At 42.4% G+C, this 20511-nt stretch overlaps 2 protein-coding genes across 2 annotated transcripts; both read left to right on the top strand.

Moving 5' to 3' along the window:
* Nucleotides 1–1510: 1510 nt before the first annotated feature.
* On the top strand, nucleotides 1511–6197 carry stmnd1 (stathmin domain containing 1). Its single transcript, XM_041955972.1, has 6 exons — nucleotides 1511–1579; nucleotides 3307–3484; nucleotides 3586–3698; nucleotides 4632–4763; nucleotides 4884–5096; nucleotides 6162–6197. Exons 1-6 carry the CDS (start codon nucleotides 1511–1513, stop codon nucleotides 6195–6197), a joined length of 741 nt encoding a protein of 246 aa, XP_041811906.1.
* A 1835-nt stretch (nucleotides 6198–8032) lies between these two features.
* Nucleotides 8033–18878, top strand: rbm24a (RNA binding motif protein 24a). The gene is made up of 4 exons (XM_041955498.1): nucleotides 8033–8438; nucleotides 9679–9802; nucleotides 10159–10213; nucleotides 16337–18878. Exons 1-4 carry the CDS (start codon nucleotides 8271–8273, stop codon nucleotides 16686–16688), a joined length of 699 nt encoding a protein of 232 aa, XP_041811432.1. The 5' UTR covers nucleotides 8033–8270; the 3' UTR covers nucleotides 16689–18878.
* The last annotated feature ends 1633 nt before the right edge of the window (nucleotides 18879–20511 follow it).

Here is a 20511-nt window from a genome sequence, read left to right as displayed (position 1 = left end):
CTGCAGACCTGAAAAACTTGAAAGCACTATTCTGAGTGGTTGTAACACCAAATATGAGACTCACAACATGATACTGATGACTGGTTACCTGAAACACACACAGCCATATAATGGATGAGAAACAATACTTTACTTTATTTCAGGTGAGTAATTAACATACTTGTTTGAAGTCCTTAAGATTTAATTCTGTGACTTTTTAAAATCTATAATTATTTCTTTGTTTTTGTTGGTTGTGTTACATGGCAGCCTGGGGTGTGAGATATTGTATGTTGTGTTGGTCCTTGTTTAAACTCAATCAAAAGTATTAAGAATAGCCGAAATCTGCTTTGTAACCTTGACCATACTGCGAAAAAGTCATCAATAAATGTGTTCATCCATTCATTTGAAATATTTTGGACAGTGGAAACACATTTCTGTCTATGGGCTAGAATTCATTAAAAAATGAAATATAATCACCAGTGCAAACTGATCCAAAGATGGCTCATATTGAGTTGCAGGCCTTTGTCAAGTGTTTGTCATTTGGATGGCTTTGTGGCCATATTACCTGCACTTTAGGGACTGGTAATCTGGTCTCTTTAGAGTTCTGTTTGTTGTGAAAGCTCACATCAACCTGCTGGAAGAACAGACCTCTTTTATAGCTGATGAATGCAGCCAGTTCTCACTCAGCTTAATCTGTCCCTGGTTGCGTGTACTTAAAATTACATCACATAGCCTGTCCATTTTCTTTATTTTTTCCACCCTCTTCAGGTGTAAATGTCAGCAACTCCAAAGGGCGTTCACATTCTATAATAAAGAATTTACCCCTGGTGGTTATTTTCAAGGCTAATTCATGTCCAGATCAACCTGCAAGGGAGCCCAGGGTGCTGCTATTTGGTTGATCACAAGTTCATGAAACAGGAAAGTCTTGCCACACAGACATTTTCATTTCAGGTGATGCTGTGTTTTAGGTGCATATTCCAGCATCATCACTGAATTTGGCTTAAAGTGTCAAAGCTAATTTAAGTGGGGGATGTGAGGAGATGACTCATGATTATTAAATTGTGACTTTTTTAATGTCATTACCACAAACCAGCCTTTAGGACAGATGCTGGCTTTGTCCAGTTGGGACTCTGTGGTGTTGTTTGAGAATGGGCTGCTGGGGCCTTGGCCTCAGTTTGACCTCAGAAAAAGTGCTTCCTGGATACAGCCCTGGTGGTTAAGAGTCTGAAGGCCAAAGTGTCAGTAACCCATCTTCTAAAGTGGGTCAGTGCAGTGTGAGGACGGTGTTTTGTCGGGTCCTGACTCTGTCGTCCACAGCTTGTTCCTGGGTGTCACCTCTTCAACCGGGTCAGATTTATTGTAGCAACGGCCCTTAGCAACGCACCGGGTCCATGGAGACAGTCTGCGTGTGTGTGAAGGAATGCGAGGCTACACGGGTCAAATAGCAGAGAAAAAACACACCGAGGTGTAATTAAAGCAGACATTTTATCAGTTTTAAGGACTTGTTCCACATCTTTGCTGTGAGGTAAATATGGGATGCGGCAGCTCCACGGACACCGCGGTCCACCCGTTGAGACCGGAAGAGGTGAACGAAGACGAGGTAGGCTCCCGCTGCTTTCAATTAGCTAGCTAAAACTGTGGAGTGGACTTCAAAACGAGTATTAGCAGTCAGGACTGGTCTAATATCACTAGGCTAGGCTAGCTAGCAGTCTACAATGGTGAATATTACAGCTACAGTTAACACTTTTAGGCAGACGTTGAATTCTAGTTAAGAGTGTTAAGACCGGTGTTACGCCGAAATCTGTGTCCCGTTAAATTTTGTGACCCTGGAGAGGAAGAGTTGACCGGATGTTGACTACTGCACTGCTACTAGTCTGTGTATCTCACTACTGAACCATTGTTTGTGTTAATAACTATCAAAATACAGCGTGGTGTAACATGAAAAAATATAGACACTGGTGGAAGAAGTATTGAGCTTCTTAACCGAAGTAAAAATAGCACATGTCACAATGTGAAAATACTTTATTACAAGAAACAGTCTTGCATACTGTCAGCAAAATGTACGTCAAAAGTGTTTTTCATGCTATGAAGTTGAATTTCATAATTATTTTTGCCATATAATTCCAGAGATTGCGATATAATGTCGATATTTTAATGGATTTTAAAGGGATAATAAATAAATAAATGGATTGCAATATGCAGTATTAAGGTATTTGTGATGAATTTAAGATTTAGGGGTTGTTATAAGAGGAAACATCAATTTTAAACCCCTTAAAACCTCTTAAACCATTTATATAATGCATTAAAAATATAGCACCTTATAATCCCTGCATTTATCCATTAATTATCTACATATTTGGCATGAACCTCTGTATTTGCACCTTAATTAAAAAGTATGTATGAACATTCAAAATACTTAAGTAAAAGAACAGAAATTAATAATGCTCCACTCAGAGTGTTAAAATATCATAAATATTGTATTATAGGTTTAGTATTATTGATGCATTGACATGTAAGCAGTATTTTCATGCTGTAGCCGCTCAAGATGTAACTAAATTGAACTACTTCATATACTGTTGTGTAGGTTAATCTATGGTATTTCAACTACAACGTGTTGGAAGATATAAGATGATAATATTTGATGTACAAAGTAACAGCTGTCAGATTAATGTAAAGAAGTAAAATATAGGCTGCTTACCTCTGAAATGTAGCAGGGTAGAAGTGCTTTAAATGTAAATCAGGTTTTATTGTCACATACAATTGTACACACAGTACAACGTAGTGGAATTTCTTCTCTGAGAAGCAGTGGACAGCCACTGTGCAGCACCCAGGGACCAACACCAGCTCTTAGCTAGTGACATGGTCAAGGGCGCTGACAAGAGAAATAACCTAATATACATTGTGTTTGTGATGGTGGGTGAAATCGAGGGATGGGGAGAACATACAGACTTAACACAGAAAGGCCCTGCCCCAGCCAGGAAAAAAACCCAGGACCTTCATGCTGTGAAGCCACAGAGCTACCAAAGTGGCATAAAATGGAAATATCAGAAGTGTCTTAACATTGTGCATCAGTACAGTACTTCTTTTCACTGGTCACAGAATGTACTGTTACACTGTAGTTAGGTGTCCAACTCTGAGATGATGCAATTGGTTGGTGTTACCTGCTGTGAATCATCGTTGTTCCTGAGCTACTGTGTTCATGACAATGTCAACACACAGATGTCACCATGACAACTTTATATCTGGAACACCACACAGAATGGGGTCAAGATATAAAAATGTCTTGTTCCATTTTTCTGCATCTACATTGTGCCCCTGTGCTGTCAGGATGAGACAGGAAGTAAACTGGATGGTCGTGGAGACTCGGCCGTGTCAAAGGGCACCGCAGACAGCGGAGTGGTGATGGAGAGCAGAGAGATCCCTGTGTTACCTGGAGCAGTGCCCAGAAAACTCCCTCCTCTAACGTGTGTCAGAGAAAGTGAAGTGGACAGAGTTACACAAGACGGTGAGTATGTTGCCATCACATTGATGAAACAGACCATGTCACACTGCACAGAAAGTCCAGTGCACACCACTTAAAATGTTTTTATTTTTTATTTTTCCCAGGTTTGCGCCCAAAGTCCAGTGAGATCTTGGAGGAGCTGCTGAACCAGGGCATCATACCAGTGGGACAGACCAGAGAGAGGGGCAGCGGGGCAGGAGAGGCCTATAGCATCATGGTGGGTAAATGGTGAACACTGGTCAAAGGTGAAACATGCTACACACCCCAGCGTCAGAACAAATTATAATGAACGAGAGCATTGAATTTACCTGCAGGTCTGATATATGAGCAGGACATTACTTAAACTGGCCATAGTTGATTTTCTGACCACTTGGGTGCAGCGGAAACAAGTTGTGAACGCAACATTGACATATCATCTCCTTTTAAGTTGATGTGCCTAGCTTGGTAGCAAGTACTTTCCTATTTAAGCATCTAGCAGACACAGCAACATTAGCATTCATTTAAAGGTGTATTTCCATCCAAGCGAGGAACGTAAATCCAATATTCTCTGTCGCTTTGCTCTGTTTTGGTACCAGCTAAGGAGGGAAATATCTGCCTCTTTAGCTGCTAAATGCTACAGTGTGTTCACCAGCTAGTGGCTATCTGCTGTTTGGTGCTGAGCAGCTTATGCACAGTGGGTGTTTAGAGTTTTTTCACTGAATATAGCTGCCGACTGTGGCCAAAAACAAAGCTATGAGAGTGAACCAAAACATTAAAGTTGCAGGCTGCAAAACCAAAACAGTTTGTAGCTGCGTGGAGTCCAGTGATAAATCTCTGTGGGTTCATAGCTATGAGTGACCACTTTCACATACAAGTAGTCACATCATCAGTTGTTAATATGAAAACTTTCATTATAGCCATTTTAAGGACAGAGAGAGCAGCCCTCTTAACATCATCTAATAAGCTGTTGTTCAATGTCTGCTTAGATTTGTGCATTGCATTAATGACAGATAGTAGGTGCTCACATAACATACCTTTTTCCATTTAAATGTCCCAACAGGCCAATCCAGTGAGCCAGCATGTACAAGTCCATCCACCTGTAATATTGAGATTGTCTGTTCTCTGTCTCCCCCTGCTGTGTGTTGGGGTTTTTGTGTGTGTTGTGTATCAGCTGGATGACACGGCGGGGGTCAGGCGAAGACCTCCTGCAAGACTGGAGTCCCTGAGGGCCAAGAAGGAGCAAAGTCTCCCCAGCAGAGAAGAGATTGAGGAGAAGATAAGACTTGCTGAGGAGAGACGCAAGGTACAGGGTTTGTATGTGTGTGTGTGTCATCATGTACCTGAACACCTCAGCTCTTCTCCTCCATCTCCCTCTCACATTTAATCTTTTTTTTTCTCATCTGCTCCCTCCTCACTCTCTCAGTTAAGAGAAGATGAGCTCAAGACGCGGTTGAGGACCAAGTCGGCCCGCGTTCGTGGTCCCGCCCCCACCGCCAACACAGAGAAGGACGATGATGTAGACCTGCAAGTGGACCTCACCCCTGTGGAGCGGCTACATCATCCTCTCGTACAGGACCCCCTAGATCCACTGCCTCATAGCCAGATTGCACACAAGGAGGCAGAGGGTGGAGAGTGGGTACGAGGGGCTGGAAGTGAAGGCAGGGAGAGCAGAGATGAAAAGAGCAGATCAGAGAGGAAAGAAGGGAGAGAGGAGGGAGGAGAGAGTGGAGATAACAGAGAGGTTGGTGCAGAGAGAGTAAGTGAGGATGGTGACAGAGAAGAGGCAGAGGAGGAGGAGGAATTGACCCAGGTGGAGGAGCTCAAGAAGGATCAGCTCCTTGCTGCTTTGGGGGACCTTGAGAATGATGATAGTTTTCAATGTGCAGAGGACAAAGAGGAGATATTCTAATTTATTACACGTGAGCCATGAATCAGCACTGACAGAGATGAAAGAGAGAGGGGGAAGGGAGCCAAAATAAATCCTTTTGCACAGATGAGAGGCTTGTCAAAAGAAATATGAAGAGAAGTATATATGCTGTAGTATTTATTAAGCTATGATTGGCCCTACAGTTGAAAATACGTGCCTTCATGAATTTCCATGGCAGGGAGGCCCATAAAGTGCTGTAATGATATTGCAGCTCAGTAAAAAGCACAGAGGAATATGAGGGTTTTCTTTCCAATGCAATACGGTTTACCTCAGTGAAAACTTTAATGAACACGAACAAGACTTAATGTTCTTGCCAACATTGCAGACAAAATTCATTTGCGATTTTTTTTTCTTTTACATTTATTTGTCTCAATGTCTCATTTCGCATGCGAATACTGAAGTTGTTCTGTTGGACAAAAGATGGCGCTGTTTCAGTGGGTTGGAGCTCCCTGAAGTAAAAAGCGCCTCATCCTTAAAATAAGTTATTAGGAGGAGGTTTCGATAACATGTGAAGAAGTGCCTTGTTTTGTGTAAGGTGAGGCTTTTATTGATTAATAAAGTTCACATTGTTCCCTATGTGTTGTTTGAGGACGCTCAGTCATGTGTCAGAGTGAAAATCTTTATAAAAGGATCTCACCGACCAGAGTCAATTTAACTTTTAGGTGTATTTTTCTGAGAGGCTGAAGGGTGTTCAGTGCGACCTCAGTGTGACTGAGCTGTGAGTATTCAGCTGTTCCAGTGACCTTCGACCTTTGGCTTTTCTCTGCCTGACAGGTGTTGCTCAGCACAAAGTTACGGTTTCAGGTCTGAAGCACTGCAGCTTTTGTCTTGACTAAAGTTTTCAAAAAAAATCACAATTTGATGTGCATGCTGACATTAATGTACAGGCAGGCTCAATCTAAAAAGAGAAGCACATTTATAGTGTGTTTCTGGTGTGTATCGCTGACACATTCACTGTGCATGTGACGTGGGGTATTTCTGAAGTTTATTGAAAATTAAGCAAACCTTTCAGCGAGGCCACAGCCTGTTATTGTATAAGAGGATTCAGACTAGTCAGCATGTTGCACATGAACAGAAAACAACAATTGGACGCGACCTGAGCCGATCCCCATTGTTGAGCCTGGGAAACTCGACACTGGTCCCCCTTTTTTCACGACTCCACTCGGACTTTAAAGCGCGTGCGGCCGCATGAATAAAATAGTGAGTGAGCGGAGACGCCGCAGAAAGACGCTCTATCAGGTTACATTTCCTTCATTCACATTCAGATGCATGTGGCAGCCAATCCTCGTTAATATTGTCCTTGTAGTTTTTATTATCAGCCTACAAATGGGACAATCAATCAGCCAAACTTTTTTTTTCTTTTTTTTACAATGTTGAAAAGCAAATGTGAGGGCCATTTTGGACAACTTCTTTGTGACCCGATTTAATACGCAGCATCATAAGCATCTTTTTCTCCAACAAATAGGAAAACACAATGATGGCCCCGTGTGCAACTGTGTCCACTCACCGTGCTCCGTGGGGACACAGATATAGACTGAATGTGGGACGCTCACAGAAGCTGCAGCCGCCATGAATGATTAACAGCAGTGCTCCCTCTCACATTACTGGGGGTGAATTACTCCTGGCTGTTCAAAAGGACATCCATCCAGCAGTCAGCTCAGTGCAGAAGAGCTTCACGAGTTATTTTAATCATTGATGTCCACAGACTCCTAATTGAATTGATCTCTGACTGTTCTACCTGATCCTTCCCCATCATAATAGCTCTGCGTAATTCTATGACGCACGGCGCGTTTGATGACTCCTGAAGTTCTCACCTGATTCAATTATTGAAACCTTTTTAATACATTATGGGTTTTGTCCAGCAAAACCTTTTCATCTCAAGGGCCTCATAAGAGATAGAAATTGGATTTTTCAATTAACATTAAGTGAATGAACCATTAAACACAGCAAACATCTTAAAGACAATCAAGTTTCACGACACAATTAAACTCGGGGCACCATCCGCGCCAGCTGCATGCCGTACGACTGTCTGCATGGAAAAGTTGCCAAAACTCTGTCAACCCCCCACAAGTGGGCTGCCTTGAAGGCTGATCCTTCCAGTGGAGCCTCAAAGCTGCACCTGTCTGTCCGCTCCCTGCTGCTGCTGTTGTGAAGTGTGTCTGTTCCTGAGCCGTGTCCACCCTCTGACCGGCTGTTTCTGCAGGAAGCCTTATCCATGCAAGCCCAAAGAGAGGCAGGACGGACCTAGTCGACTCTAAAGTCCAATCCTGATCCACGTTTCATCTCCCCAAAGAGAGAAACGTCTAAAATCAACAAATATTGATCAAGAAAGTAGTCAAGACCACTCAAACACTCACACTGTAAGACTAATTCTCTAATGAGCCATTTACTGTTTTGTCACCAACCCTGGAATCAGATTTTGTCGGCCCTTGATGGTTAATTAAACGTGATTCTAGCAAAGACGGGCCATATCTTTGTCGTGAAGGAGCTCCAGTGTTTCACACTGTGCAGGTTTCCCAGCTGTTTGTGCGCGCTGGTGGGCGGGCAGAGATGGACTGAAAGCTGGGTGGAGTTAGGAGCAGCGCTTTTAGGAATGGGTCCCAAACCTATTTAGTTAGACAGCAGAGTTACGAAGAAGAGCTGGAAACACCTGATGGTCTCTCTGGGACAATCCGCTCCATATAACTCCGCTCTTAACTGTCGGAAGATAAATCTACCTCCACGCTTCATTTTTTGTCGAGTTTTTGTTTTGTTTTCTCTTCTGACAAAGTCACAGAGCCCGCTGATCTCTCTTTCTCTCTCTCTTCATCCAAAGAATTACTGATAAGGAGACATTGCACTATTGTTTTTTATTGTTCTTATTTATTGTACTTTGCACTAACGATGCACACCACGCAAAAGGACACGACCTATACGAAGATTTTTGTCGGGGGTCTTCCCTACCACACCACGGATTCAAGTCTCAGGAAATATTTTGAGGTGTTCGGTGAGATTGAAGAAGCGGTGGTCATCACCGACAGACAGACCGGCAAGTCTAGGGGTTATGGATTCGTAAGTATGGCTTCGTAATACCACCGTTTTACGCAGCATTTAACTCAACTCACACTTTTACGCATGTAGGAAACAATGCTGTGAAAGCTGCTGTCCGCGAGCCTCCGACACCATGACTAACTTTAATTTATCTGCAGTCACGGGGTGTTTACGTTTTCTTCAACTTAAATTTGTCGCTGGCTTCTGTTGCAATCTGGCACCCACCAGCCTGTTGCGCTTTGGTATGCGCCCTGACACGTTTTTTAAGTGAGCTGCCCCTCGCTCTGACAGCTCCGGTGGGCTGAGTGAAATCTCATAAAGATGTCTTGATATTACAGGGCGGTTTTCTCGAGCGATTTCATCATCTCCAGAGCTGTTTACAACGTTGCTCATAGTGCTGGTACAAAATTTTTTTGCTCCCACATGTCATAAAAGCTGACAGACAAAAAGCATTTGAGACGCAGTTGTGGAGACATGAAGCAACCAGCAGCACAGTGCCACTCAAAGAGTACGTTTTAAAATATCTCCTTTAGATGCCTTGTTCATTCGTGCATTTAACAGATGGATTTATAAATGTACATGTAAGAGGACTGAGCAAATCTCATTCGGCCACTTCAGGTAATGATGTGTGAGAAGTTACTTTGTCACCAGAAGATGATTTAAAGTTGCACCTTGATTTGCACAAACATCTGGATTTGCCAGTGGAATCTATCATTTCTAACATGTGAAACTGAGATTTCACTCCAACTTTTATCCTAAATCCTCTCTTTGGCATCGTAGAGACACCATGATCTTGCATTATTCATCTTCTTTGTTTTTACTTTCAAAACTCACTCTTTTGGCTGGGTTGCCGAGCAAAAGGCTGTAAAAAGAGAGACAGCGGCTGAGCGGAATCATGAAGTTTGCTTGTTGTAATGAGAGCAACAATGGAGCCATGCTCAGTCGGTCATCTCGGCCTGGCTCCCATTCACTGCTGATAATTTCAACACATCCACACGAGGGTGATGGATGTGTGTGTGCTGCCAAACACATGCTGTTAATGAAGGCCGCTCATGCAGAGACACACACAGAAGAGGATTAACATGCACACAGCTGTTGCACCCACGCCTGTATCCAAAATGATGTTTTTGGATTTGTGATGCTCTTAGATGTGACTATGTGCTGTTAAGCCAGCCTGTTGATTCTGCAGGGAAAGGAATCTCACTCAGCACACCTGCTTCAATCATCCACATTTATCCCATGCTTTGTCCTCTTCCGTCAGGTGACGATGGCGGACCGCTCGGCTGCAGACCGGGCCTGCAAGGACCCCAACCCAATCATCGACGGCAGGAAGGCCAATGTCAACCTGGCCTACCTGGGGGCCAAACCTCGGGTGATGCAGCCAGGTAAACACAATCAGGAATCAATACAGTAGCTTAAAAACATACACATACTTAAATTTCCCTCAACAAGCAACATCATTTTTTTCCCAATCAAAACTGGCTGTCAGACATGAGAAAATGTGGTTGTTTAAAGCTCCCACACTGTTTGTTTGGGAGTGTGGAGTCGGTTTTGCGAAGCAGCAAACAAGAAAATCAAGTCGATCCTTCCAAATTTACACCTCAGGGTTTGCTTGTTTGTCTGGAAGCTGTGGCTGATATAAGAGCATGTTAGGACATTGTTAGGGTTTAGATACTGTATCAGTGAAGAAAATGAGAGCAAACTCTTTTTTTAATGCTGTCTGAATTCATTTGTTTTGCAGGCTTTACTTTTGGTGTTCCCCAAATTCACCCTGCGTTCATCCAAAGGCCTTATGGGTAAGTACTGATGAGTCTACATGTATTTTAGAGGAATGCTGGGACGTTCACATTGCTTATGTAGGAACTAGATCATTCAAGCTTGTGTTAATTTGATCTTTTCTCAGTTTAATGTGTGATAATTGATACAATCAGTCTTTTTTTGTCTTTTATCCTTTTTTCTCCCTAAACATAATTGATGGCTGATAATTAGAGGTGGACATTAAAGTTGTGTGTAGCCTTTTTCTTTATCACTGTCCACCAAACAGCCTGTCAAACTGCCTTTTCTAGGTTTGCCTGTTTGTAAAAATGTGTGTGAGTGTGTATACACACTGGTGTGTGTGTGTGTGTGTGTGTGTGTGTGTGTGCTGAGTGGACAATGATGGAAACTTCCAGCCTGACTCAATGTTATCTATCTTTCTCTGGTTCGACAGGCTCGCTCTCGGTTAAGCTAACTGTGCTGGTTTGTGGAATAGTTCTGCGAACATAATCACAGATCAGAGAAAGGAATTACCTGTAGACTCAAACACACACAAACAAGCTCTCGAAATGGTGATTATAGATGCATGTACGTGGGTTTTGACCTTTTTTTATTTTATTTGAATAGAACTTAGAGCTTTGTGTGCGGTTATGATGTGGTGTTGATAGCTAAACCGTGTGCTTTCTTACTTTAATGACCAAAAAAAAAAAAAAAAAAAAAAAAAAAGCTGGATTGATTGAATTTTGGGGTGTTCTTTTTCCTTTTTTTGTGGAAGCGTGTTAACTTTGCCAAGGAAGAGCAAAGTTTTTTTGATTTGATTTTTCTTTATTTTGTTGCTTTTAGCTTGTGGTTGAACTGTGTTGTTTAACAACAGGATGTGCTGTTTCATGTGTCTTGTTGGGGTGAGTGGTGAATTTTCTGTGTGATGTTACGTCCCCCGCCCCTAAATCACCTCCTTACTCCCATTCCTCACATTAATGCGTGCATAGTGTGTGCTTATGGCATCTTCCTGGTGTTACTAGCAGTTTCTTACATTAACGCAATGCAGCAACAACAAATTCACTATGAAAGTGTGTCTCTTTGCCACATTACTGCTGGTTCACTCTGTCCATTCATTACAGCTCTCTTGTCCTCCTCCCTGCCTCTGTCTCTCTTTGTCTTTGCTCTTCTCTGCACCACATGTGCAAGACTTGGTGGTTACGTCATAAATGTGGATGTGGATGTCTTATGAATGAATGGCGAGCCTATCAGATATCATGTGAAATCTAGTTATAGCAATATCTGTATTTATGTGCGTACATGTCTGGCTGAGTATGTGCTCTTATTGTGTTTTACATGTGTGTATGTGTCTTTGTACGTTCACATGCATGCTCATTTTCAGCTCAGCTCAGCTCGCCAAAGTCTCCAGTGTGACACAAACAAATGTCTGGATGTCTCTCTCCCTCTCTCTCCCTCTCCCTCTCTCTCATTCTCTCAGAGCGAGCTTTCGTCACATGGGCTTGTGGTGTTAAGGAAAACAAGCGCACCCATTGTGCCACACAAAGCCCCGAATGCTGACACTGCAGTCGCATGAAGCTCAGTATGTGTGTGTGTGTGTGTGTGTATGTTGGGTGCGAGAGCGTCTGTCTCAGTCACCTAAGAGCGGAGCAGGGGCCATTTAAACATGGTCAGAGTGGGCGTTTAGGGGCCACAGGAACATTCAGCCTTTCCATGTGCTTATACGTGCATTTAAATCATCGTCTTTGAACCAGAAGTGTCTGTCAATTTGTCACTTATTGGCAAAAGTATTGACAGAGGAAGTCCAGGTCTGAGAGTGTGCAGGGACACATTGTTAAGTGGAGAACAAGGATACAATTGTAAGTGTAGTGATGCAAGACAAATTATCAACTAGAGTAAAGAGTATCCATTGCTCACTGTCTCCATAGCCGTGTATGCTCGGGTTTGGCAGTTTGTATTCCTCATGAGCAAACTCACGATGAATGTTTGCTGATGGAAACTCCAGTGGAAGCCCAAAATCAGAAATCATAAACTTGCCTCCTCAAATCTATACGGCAAATAACATCCTGGAGATCCTCTTTAGACCCTCATCAGGTAAAATTAATTTGGTCTAGCAGAATTGGCACCATAGATGAGAGAAAGGAAGCTGTTTACAGATGTCATAAAATGAACCAAGCACATCTCATGAGAGAAATTAAAGGACGTGATGTTGCTAAACATCACAAAAATCAGCCAAATGAAAAGGTGGCTGATATTATGTCTCAAAGACTGTAACTGTAAGAAGATGTGACGCTAACAGCTACATATGGGAATGTCCCGTTTTTCCAAAAATGTGCTGCTAATCACTCTCTCCCATCCTCAAAACTCACTCAAAATCAAGAATTGTGAGAGCGGGTTTCATATGTAGCATCTGCATGTCAGGATTTGAGAAGCTTATTCTGCACTTACGAGAACTGTCTCACCGTACTCTTTAATCTTGACTTGATTACAGCTTGAATTAGTTTTGTACTTCGTCGGTAGTTTTGTCATCAATAAACTTCAATAAGCAGTGACTTGTGAAGGATCCACACAAACTAACCTGATCCTGGTAGCCTCCTTTATGTGGATTATGACAGTTGTGTGTAGTGTCAACCTGTCCCACTTTCACAAACACACACACAACCGAGCACAAACACACATCACATCCTCTCTTCTCAGTGTACGTTTGTACTTCTCTCCCTCAGCAGACGGCATGCATGATGGCAGGGAACCTTTATTTAGCCTTGAACTTTAATGACCGCTGGGTTGTGTGAACATGACATTCCAGTAAAGACACACACATGTACACACAGAGAACGAGTCGTCACACTATAGATACCAGCATGGCTTCACAAACAAAACACATTTTTTTCTTAATTTCTTTTCTTTTTTATAGGGGGCAAATTGGGATGGGTCAGCTAGAGCTTTTCTTCCCATGGCCAAAATCTGCTCATGTTGTGTGTGTGTGTGTGTGTGTGTGTGTGTGTGTGTGTGTTTTAGTTTACTATCCCATAGATACAGTGGTAGCGGGGAATTGGAGACAGCAGTTACAACCCAAAATGCACTGAGCGAGGAGTTCAATTTCAAGATGGGTGCATACCCAGTGGAATTTTAAAATGTTACACAAATAGTTACTGTCTGAGCTGCAGCCTCTACACTCAATCACATACAGTAGCTGCTGGTAAAAACTGTGTAACTGACAGCCTGCTGCAATGTTAGATACTTCCTTAATGTCATTTATGCAGAATCACCTCTTGAGCCTTAAAATGGTTCATGAAAAGCTCAAGCAGCTCTATTAAAAGAATACTCCAGTGATTGCACACATGTATAAAACTGTCTGACTCACAGTGGACAATTTGCTTTAAAAAAAAGTATAAAATTGATGCAGCAGAAGCATCATCTTTTGTATCCATACATTCTTCTTCCTTTTGAACACCTGGTGCCTACACTACCCATAATGCACCCCAACTGCCAACAGCTAAGTCAGACATCGCTAGTAGCGACTAATGTAGCCTGGAGCTGCTGGCCTCAGGCAGAGGTGAGCGGCACCACAACTAACGCTGAATTTATCAGACTTTGTGCAGCTTTACACAACTTTCTTTCTCTTATGCAGTACTGCTCAGGAAGACCTGTAAACATACTTTAATGTGTAAAATCGGTGGAGTTCCCCTTTAAGTCATCATTTCTGGTCTGACTTTAAAGCAAACTTCTCGGGCACGAATGTTTAGATCATACAGTCATTGTAAATTCACTCGTTGAATCCAGTTAAATTGCTGCTCATTATTCCTAACATCTTCGCCTCCGTGCTGCCTCTACTGCACACACACATCTTTGTTACTGTACCTATAAAAGTACGCATCTGCAACACAGCATGCACGAGCACACCAGAACATGGAATATTTATGATTCATGATTTCAAAAAAAGTTCGAACCTGATCAATAATCCTCAGTTTAATGTGGGTTGGCCACATTTTATTTGATTCGGGAACAAAGTTTAATAGATAACTGTTCAATTACAAAAATTAAGTTACAATGTTCTTGTACTGTAAGTCTAGTAAATGTGTAACCACGAGAGCTGCTGTGGCAGTGTGTATTGGCATTGGACCAATCTGGCTAATATTAGCTTTTTATTACATACTGGGTAATGGCCAGTCGGTGTGTCATCCCCCTCCAGTATGAGGACTTTCCTCCCTTTCTGCTGGAAGTGAATAAATCAGTGATTTCACTTTTGATTTCAGACAGCAGACGGAGAATGTCTCTCCGCTGGTTTGTGTGGGAGTTTCACATTTAGGTTTTAGACATGGCATCCTCTGAAATCATCCTGGAAACCTGCCTCACACTGCTGAGCTTCATTAGTGCTGATTTCACAGGACAGCTTCAGTGTCACATGATGATAAGAGGGCTGTTTCTGAAGATCTTCCAGTTAGAGCACGAGCTCTGTTCAATGCTAACATTTTAGTTAGTGGCCTTCAGCGGTTGGTCTAACCCGTGTATGTGTTTGTCTGTGTGTGTGTGTGTGTGTTTATGTGTAGGCATCTGACAGTAAAAACACTGACCTTTGCTCTTTACTCTGACAGCCACACCAAACCTCTACATACCCTTTCACTCAGTTTATACCTTCCGTTTTCTTCTTTGTGTCGTCTGTCGAGTGATTGTGCTGTGCCCTCATTGTTGTCGTTGTTTCTGTAATCAGTCTAGTCTAGGTGGACTATTTTTACATATTTCTTCCTCTCTGACGCCTTGCTGTTGTTTTGTTTTTCCTGTTTTTCTCCTGGCGCACTGTTTTCGGTTGAGATGTGGGTTGGATTGGATAATGGAGTGCTGACAATAGGGTTGCCACGATAGATCCTGCCTTCCAGCCTTTAACGTTTTCTGCACCTCCTCTCTTCTCTCTCCCGATCCAGACTCAAAAACGTGACCACCCGATGTTCATTCACGCAGACTCGGCTGATTATATTTGGTTTCCTTGATTTTCTCTCAACAGATCTTTGTGCCACCTTCATTCAAACTCACCCACAGTCAGATAGCTGTTGTCGGAGACCTGTGCAACAAGCATCAAATGCTTTCTGTGGAGCGTGATGCTTCTCATTCCATTTGATTTACACATTGAATTTGACTCTTCTTTTATCTCTAAAGTGGAGGGAGGGAGGTTTTTTCAGTACATCAAAAACTGAAATTCACACAAGATCTAAAGCTTTCGTTTTTTTCTTCTTGCTTCCACCTACGGTCAAGAGTTGACTGTTCTCTGAACCAGTAGTGCAAATTTCAAAAGCTCCCCTCGCGCTTGCTGTCCGACTGAGTTTCCAGACCTTATAGAGTGTGGGGGGGCGGGATAAGGCTATGTCATGGAGGGCAGAATGTGCTCATTGTTCATAATTGTTTATTTAATCGAAACATCCCTCTGGGTGCGGAGCCTAGTCCCGGCTCCCCCCGCTGCCTCCCCGTCTCTTTGTCCCGACACAGAGGGGGAAATGGCCAGCAGCGTCCCTTTTTGAAAACTGTCCAGCTGTCAAAGTGGCAGTGACATTTTCACAATGCTTCCCTGGGCTCATCTCCTCTGTCCGCACCCCCCCGCCCCCGGCACTGTAAAGCCTCCCCTCCCTCTCCTCCCCACCCGCTCGCCCTCCAGCAGGCAGGGGGATGGCACCAGAGCCAAATCCACATGTGACGGACAAACAAGCTGCAGGTTACAGATCCCCAACTTTTCCTTTTCATCTCGCATTCCCTCTGCTTCTCTGTCTCCACAACCACAGGCTTCAAACTGACCAAAACAGGAAATACAAAACCTGTTCCCATGTTGTATCACATAAAGATCATGACATTGCCTCTTCCTCCAAATGTGATCATCGAAATGAATTCTGAGTAGATTTGAGTGACCCAGAGGTCAGAAACCTCTGGGAGTTCAAACGTTTCCTCACCTTCTAGTCTTCTTTTCACAGAGAGATTTCTATTTTGGCAACCCTATATTGTTCTAATTCCTACTAGCAGGCATTTCCTTGGTGTTCTTGACTGGTGGATTGGACTGGGGCTGGGAGGTGGGAGGGCGCTTGGCCGCAGTGTGATGGAGTTGGGTTTGGGTTTTAGGGTGGGTGCTATCACTCTCAGACTGAGTGAATCATACTAACCTACCACATGTGTTTGTTTCACAGCATCCCGGCCCACTATGTGTACCCTCAGGCCTTCGTACAGCCTAGTGTGGTCATCCCGCATGTGCAACCTGCAGCCACTGCACCTGCCACCGCTTCCTCCCCCTACATCGACTACACCGGAGCTGCCTACGCGCAGTATTCTGCAGCCGCAGCTAGCGCTGCCGCCGCCGCCGCATACGAGCAGTATCCCTACGCCGCATCCCCTGCCGCCGCAGGCTACGTGGCTACTGCCGGCTACGGCTATGCAGTCCAGCAGCCTTTAGCCACCGCTGCCCCGGGCTCAGCCGCCGCTGCAGCTGCAGCCTTCGGTCAGTACCAGCCTCAGCAGCTGCAAGCCGACCGCATGCAATAGCAGCCACTACAACCACTGGACATACAGAGCGAGGAGGCCCAACCCAGGCCACAGCTGATTGGCCACGTGAAGGAGCAGCAAAGGAAAAGGAAGAGGGAGTGGCCTTAAGGGTGGGCTTGTCAGCGACTCAGAGGCAGAGTTGCTTTAAAAAGGTGGTGATAATGATGGTGGTGATGATGGTGGTGGTAGTGATGATGATGGTGAGGTGGGAACTTTTTACAGTAACTTTCCAACTTGCTGTGCTTCAACCAAAAAACCAGAAAATGAAAAAAAGTCGCAGAACAAATAATGGAAAGTGATTTACTATTATTATTGTTGTTGTTATTACTATTATTATTATTATCATTACTATCATTGTAGTAGAGTACTTATTTCTAGAGAAGAAATGCAGGAACTAATCCCTGTGGTTGGTATAGGTGTTAAACTAAGCCTTTAAGTCCTATTGCTGTCTTTAACGTTAGCTTAGGAAACTGTTCTCTTTTTTTCACTTGTGGTTTTCCACAAGTGTTTTCAGTTATTTGATGCCCTCATAACATTTATATTTATTATTGTTATCGTTACACATTGGGGGCTCTTCTTGTTCTTTTTGTCTTTTCAAGTGCATTTTTTGGAGTTAATATTTTCTGATAATCAGGGAAATGGAACCGTTTCCAACGTGTTGGCTATTATTATGTGACCTCTGTCAGGAAGTCGAAGAGTCGTAACTCGTCGTGTCACACATATTTGAAGAACTACCTTTTATCTTCCTGATGCTGAATGTCCCTTTTTTTACTCTGTGTCTCGACCTCTTGACCTATGCAAAGCAAACAAATCACCAGGAGACAAAACAACTAAGAAAAGAAGCAAAAAACTGAAAATGTCATCAACTCTGACTTGATTCTTGGACTAAAGAGGGACTTGGCAAACAAAACAAACGCACTGACAAAAGGAGAGAGGTTGAAAATGGCTTCAGACAATGAGAAACACTAAATCAGTTGCTTTTCCACATGTTTCACTCACACATACACTGACACATGCATCCAGAGTTGCACACATAGAAGTCAAAGACAAAGGCAGCACAGTTGTGTTTCTCTGTGGCTCTGGGATGGAGAGAAAGAAAAAGAGAAAGAAAGAGGGAGAGAGCAGCTGCTGGTGGGGGTGGACAGAGCCGCTCCAGCGCCACACAGACAGATCACTCTGGAAAGAACGCATCACTTGTGCTCGTTTGTTGAGCTGTCACATTTTAATCCCTGGCTGGGCCCATTTGGGAACCAACTTCACACCCCTCCACCCAGCACAGAGCCCCACAGCAGAGCCCCCCAGTCATTCAGCCCTGCAGCTGTCAGCACTTCCACCTCTGTGCTGCTGTAGTCTAGTGTCAGGTACACACTCACAAACACACACACACACACACACACACTTTTACCAAAGCCACCCCAACAAATGGCCTGCCTCATGTTAGACAAGAACACCAGGGGTGGAGAGGATGGGGGTTTGACTCTTTGACATTATGTTGGTCTGTGTGCCTTACATTTTTACTGCTATTTAAGAGAAAAAAGACAAAACAGAAAAAAAAGAAATCTACTATTTAAGATATTTATTTTTGAGGGTTGACTATGTTGACGCTCTGAGAGTAGAGACTTAGTGGCGGTACTGTATTAATATCATTATGTACTCATCTCAAGGCATATATAAGTTATTGATTAGTTTTAGTAATAATATTATTATAATTATTATTATTAACATACTCAACCAAAAATGTTGATGTAGGAGTTATTTAAGATACTGTTATGTGCACTGTACTTTTATTTTTTATTTTTTTGATTCTTTAGAACATGACATTACATATTAGCTTAATGCCTTTATGCCTTTTGTAGGGAAGAAACTTTATTTAAATGCAGGCCTGTTTGCATGCATATTGTACTCTGCCTCTTCTGTGTTTCGATGAGAGGAAAAAATAATAATAATTTTCACAAAAAACAAGCGAAAATGCTGCTCTCTCCACTAGAATGTATAGTCGTCGTCGAGGTTTCAGTAGCTGTGCTTCTTTTGCTTAATATTCATCAGATGGGCTATTTTACACTGTTGGGAATTTTTATACTTGAACTATTTCTTACAAGGGAAATATGAAAAATAAATGACAAAAAAACTTTTTAAGGAAGCTTTTCATTGTCACTGGATGAAGGCATGTAAAGTGTTACTATTTAAATGCAAAGGTCCTGTTGATATTAAAATCTTTACTTCAGAATTTCAACACCATTTACTCAAAATTGGAATAAAAAGTTCTATATTTAAAAAGCTTGGTGACATTTCTTTTTGTGACAACTGCAATTAAACTGAGGTTCCATGTCAGGTCATTTGAATGTGAAACACGTCTCAAATAATGATTTTTTTTGCATATGTCCAGGAGCTGTTTGATCTTCTCCGAGACACGTTTGTGTGATCTTCCTCCATATGAAGGCTTTCATCCCTCGATACATACACATATGAATATAATTAATTTATTTCCTTTGTGCCTGCTATGTCAAATACATAATCATAATCATACAGGTAAATAACATAAATGCAATATACAAAAATTAACCAACAATTTGCAAAGAAACTGAGGAAAATCAAGTCATTTTTATGAAATGTTATTCTCATAATAATAGAGTTTTATTGGATGTCCTTTTTATTTAATTATAGGCATTTTTATTTCTTTGTCAGTTTTAATGACACTTTTTATTTCATATTGTCACTTTTCATGACTTTGGTGTTATCACTGACCCCTCACCTTTCAGCCAATCACATATCCCTTGAACATACCTCTTAAGGTAGTGAGCTTAACAAATGCTATTTAGCTGCTTAGCTAACAATGTCAAAGGGAAATTTGAATCAACCAACTACAAGCAGCTGAAATTAAACACAATACACAGAGAAAACTACACACTATAACTACATCTTTATAACTTGACCTTTCTCTTTATTTATTTTGCTTAACAAGACTGCCAATGCTACCTACCTAGCGGCTAACTAGCTAGCTGAGTTGTGAGCTTGAATCAAAGTGACGAGCCAGTGTTTGCTAGCTGTTGCCTAGAGCGACCACAGAGATAGTCAGTCTGTCTTTTCTCTCTGAACAGTCATGTGTCTTCCTCTTAAGAATCAAAGCACAGCCAGTTAGCTATGAACTGTTAACTGTTTGAAACTCAGTAATAAACCAAGCTCTCAACTAGCTAAGTGGATAGCATGTGTAGCTTTCCTAAGCTAAATGAAAGCAGAGGTTAGCCTGTGTATGTACAGCAGGAGCAAGACAGCTGATAGCTGACACTATTGTTAGTCTAGCTACCAGATGCTAATTGTCTAAATGTGGAAGCATTTGTGGAGCTCGCTAGCTGAAGAGGCAGGTAGCGTGAGCCGGTCTGGGGCAACACCACTATCATAAAAAGTGGGATTATGAAATAAGAAGTGAGATGAACAGTGTGACAAAATGCTATTATAAAATAAAAACTGAAGTCTAAAAAAGCTAATTTTGAAATAACATATTTTCTTGTGAAATAAAAATGAATAAAGTCTTGACACCTTCTTGAAAAGACTGTACAAATTACTGTGCAATTACTGAATAAGTACATTTTACATATTTGTTTCATGTAATTATTTATGTCAGAATTATTCATTTATTTAATATTGAGCACTTTGGGGCTTCTTAGCCTGGATGTGTCTGTGAGTTGGAATATGTGTCCTTGCCTGCGAGGTGACAAACACATCACACATGCCAGATGCTGCACCGCTCCTCCGCACTGTGAAACCATCCAGAGAAGCTGTTATTTGAAACACCCTCTCATTACAGTCACACCCACAGTTCACA

This window comes from Chelmon rostratus, chromosome 16 (assembly GCF_017976325.1).
Source record: "Chelmon rostratus isolate fCheRos1 chromosome 16, fCheRos1.pri, whole genome shotgun sequence".
In the NCBI taxonomy this organism is placed as follows: domain Eukaryota; kingdom Metazoa; phylum Chordata; class Actinopteri; order Chaetodontiformes; family Chaetodontidae; genus Chelmon; species Chelmon rostratus.
The sequence above is the reverse complement of the archived record's forward strand: the minus strand, read 5'-3'. Positions and strand labels throughout refer to the sequence as shown.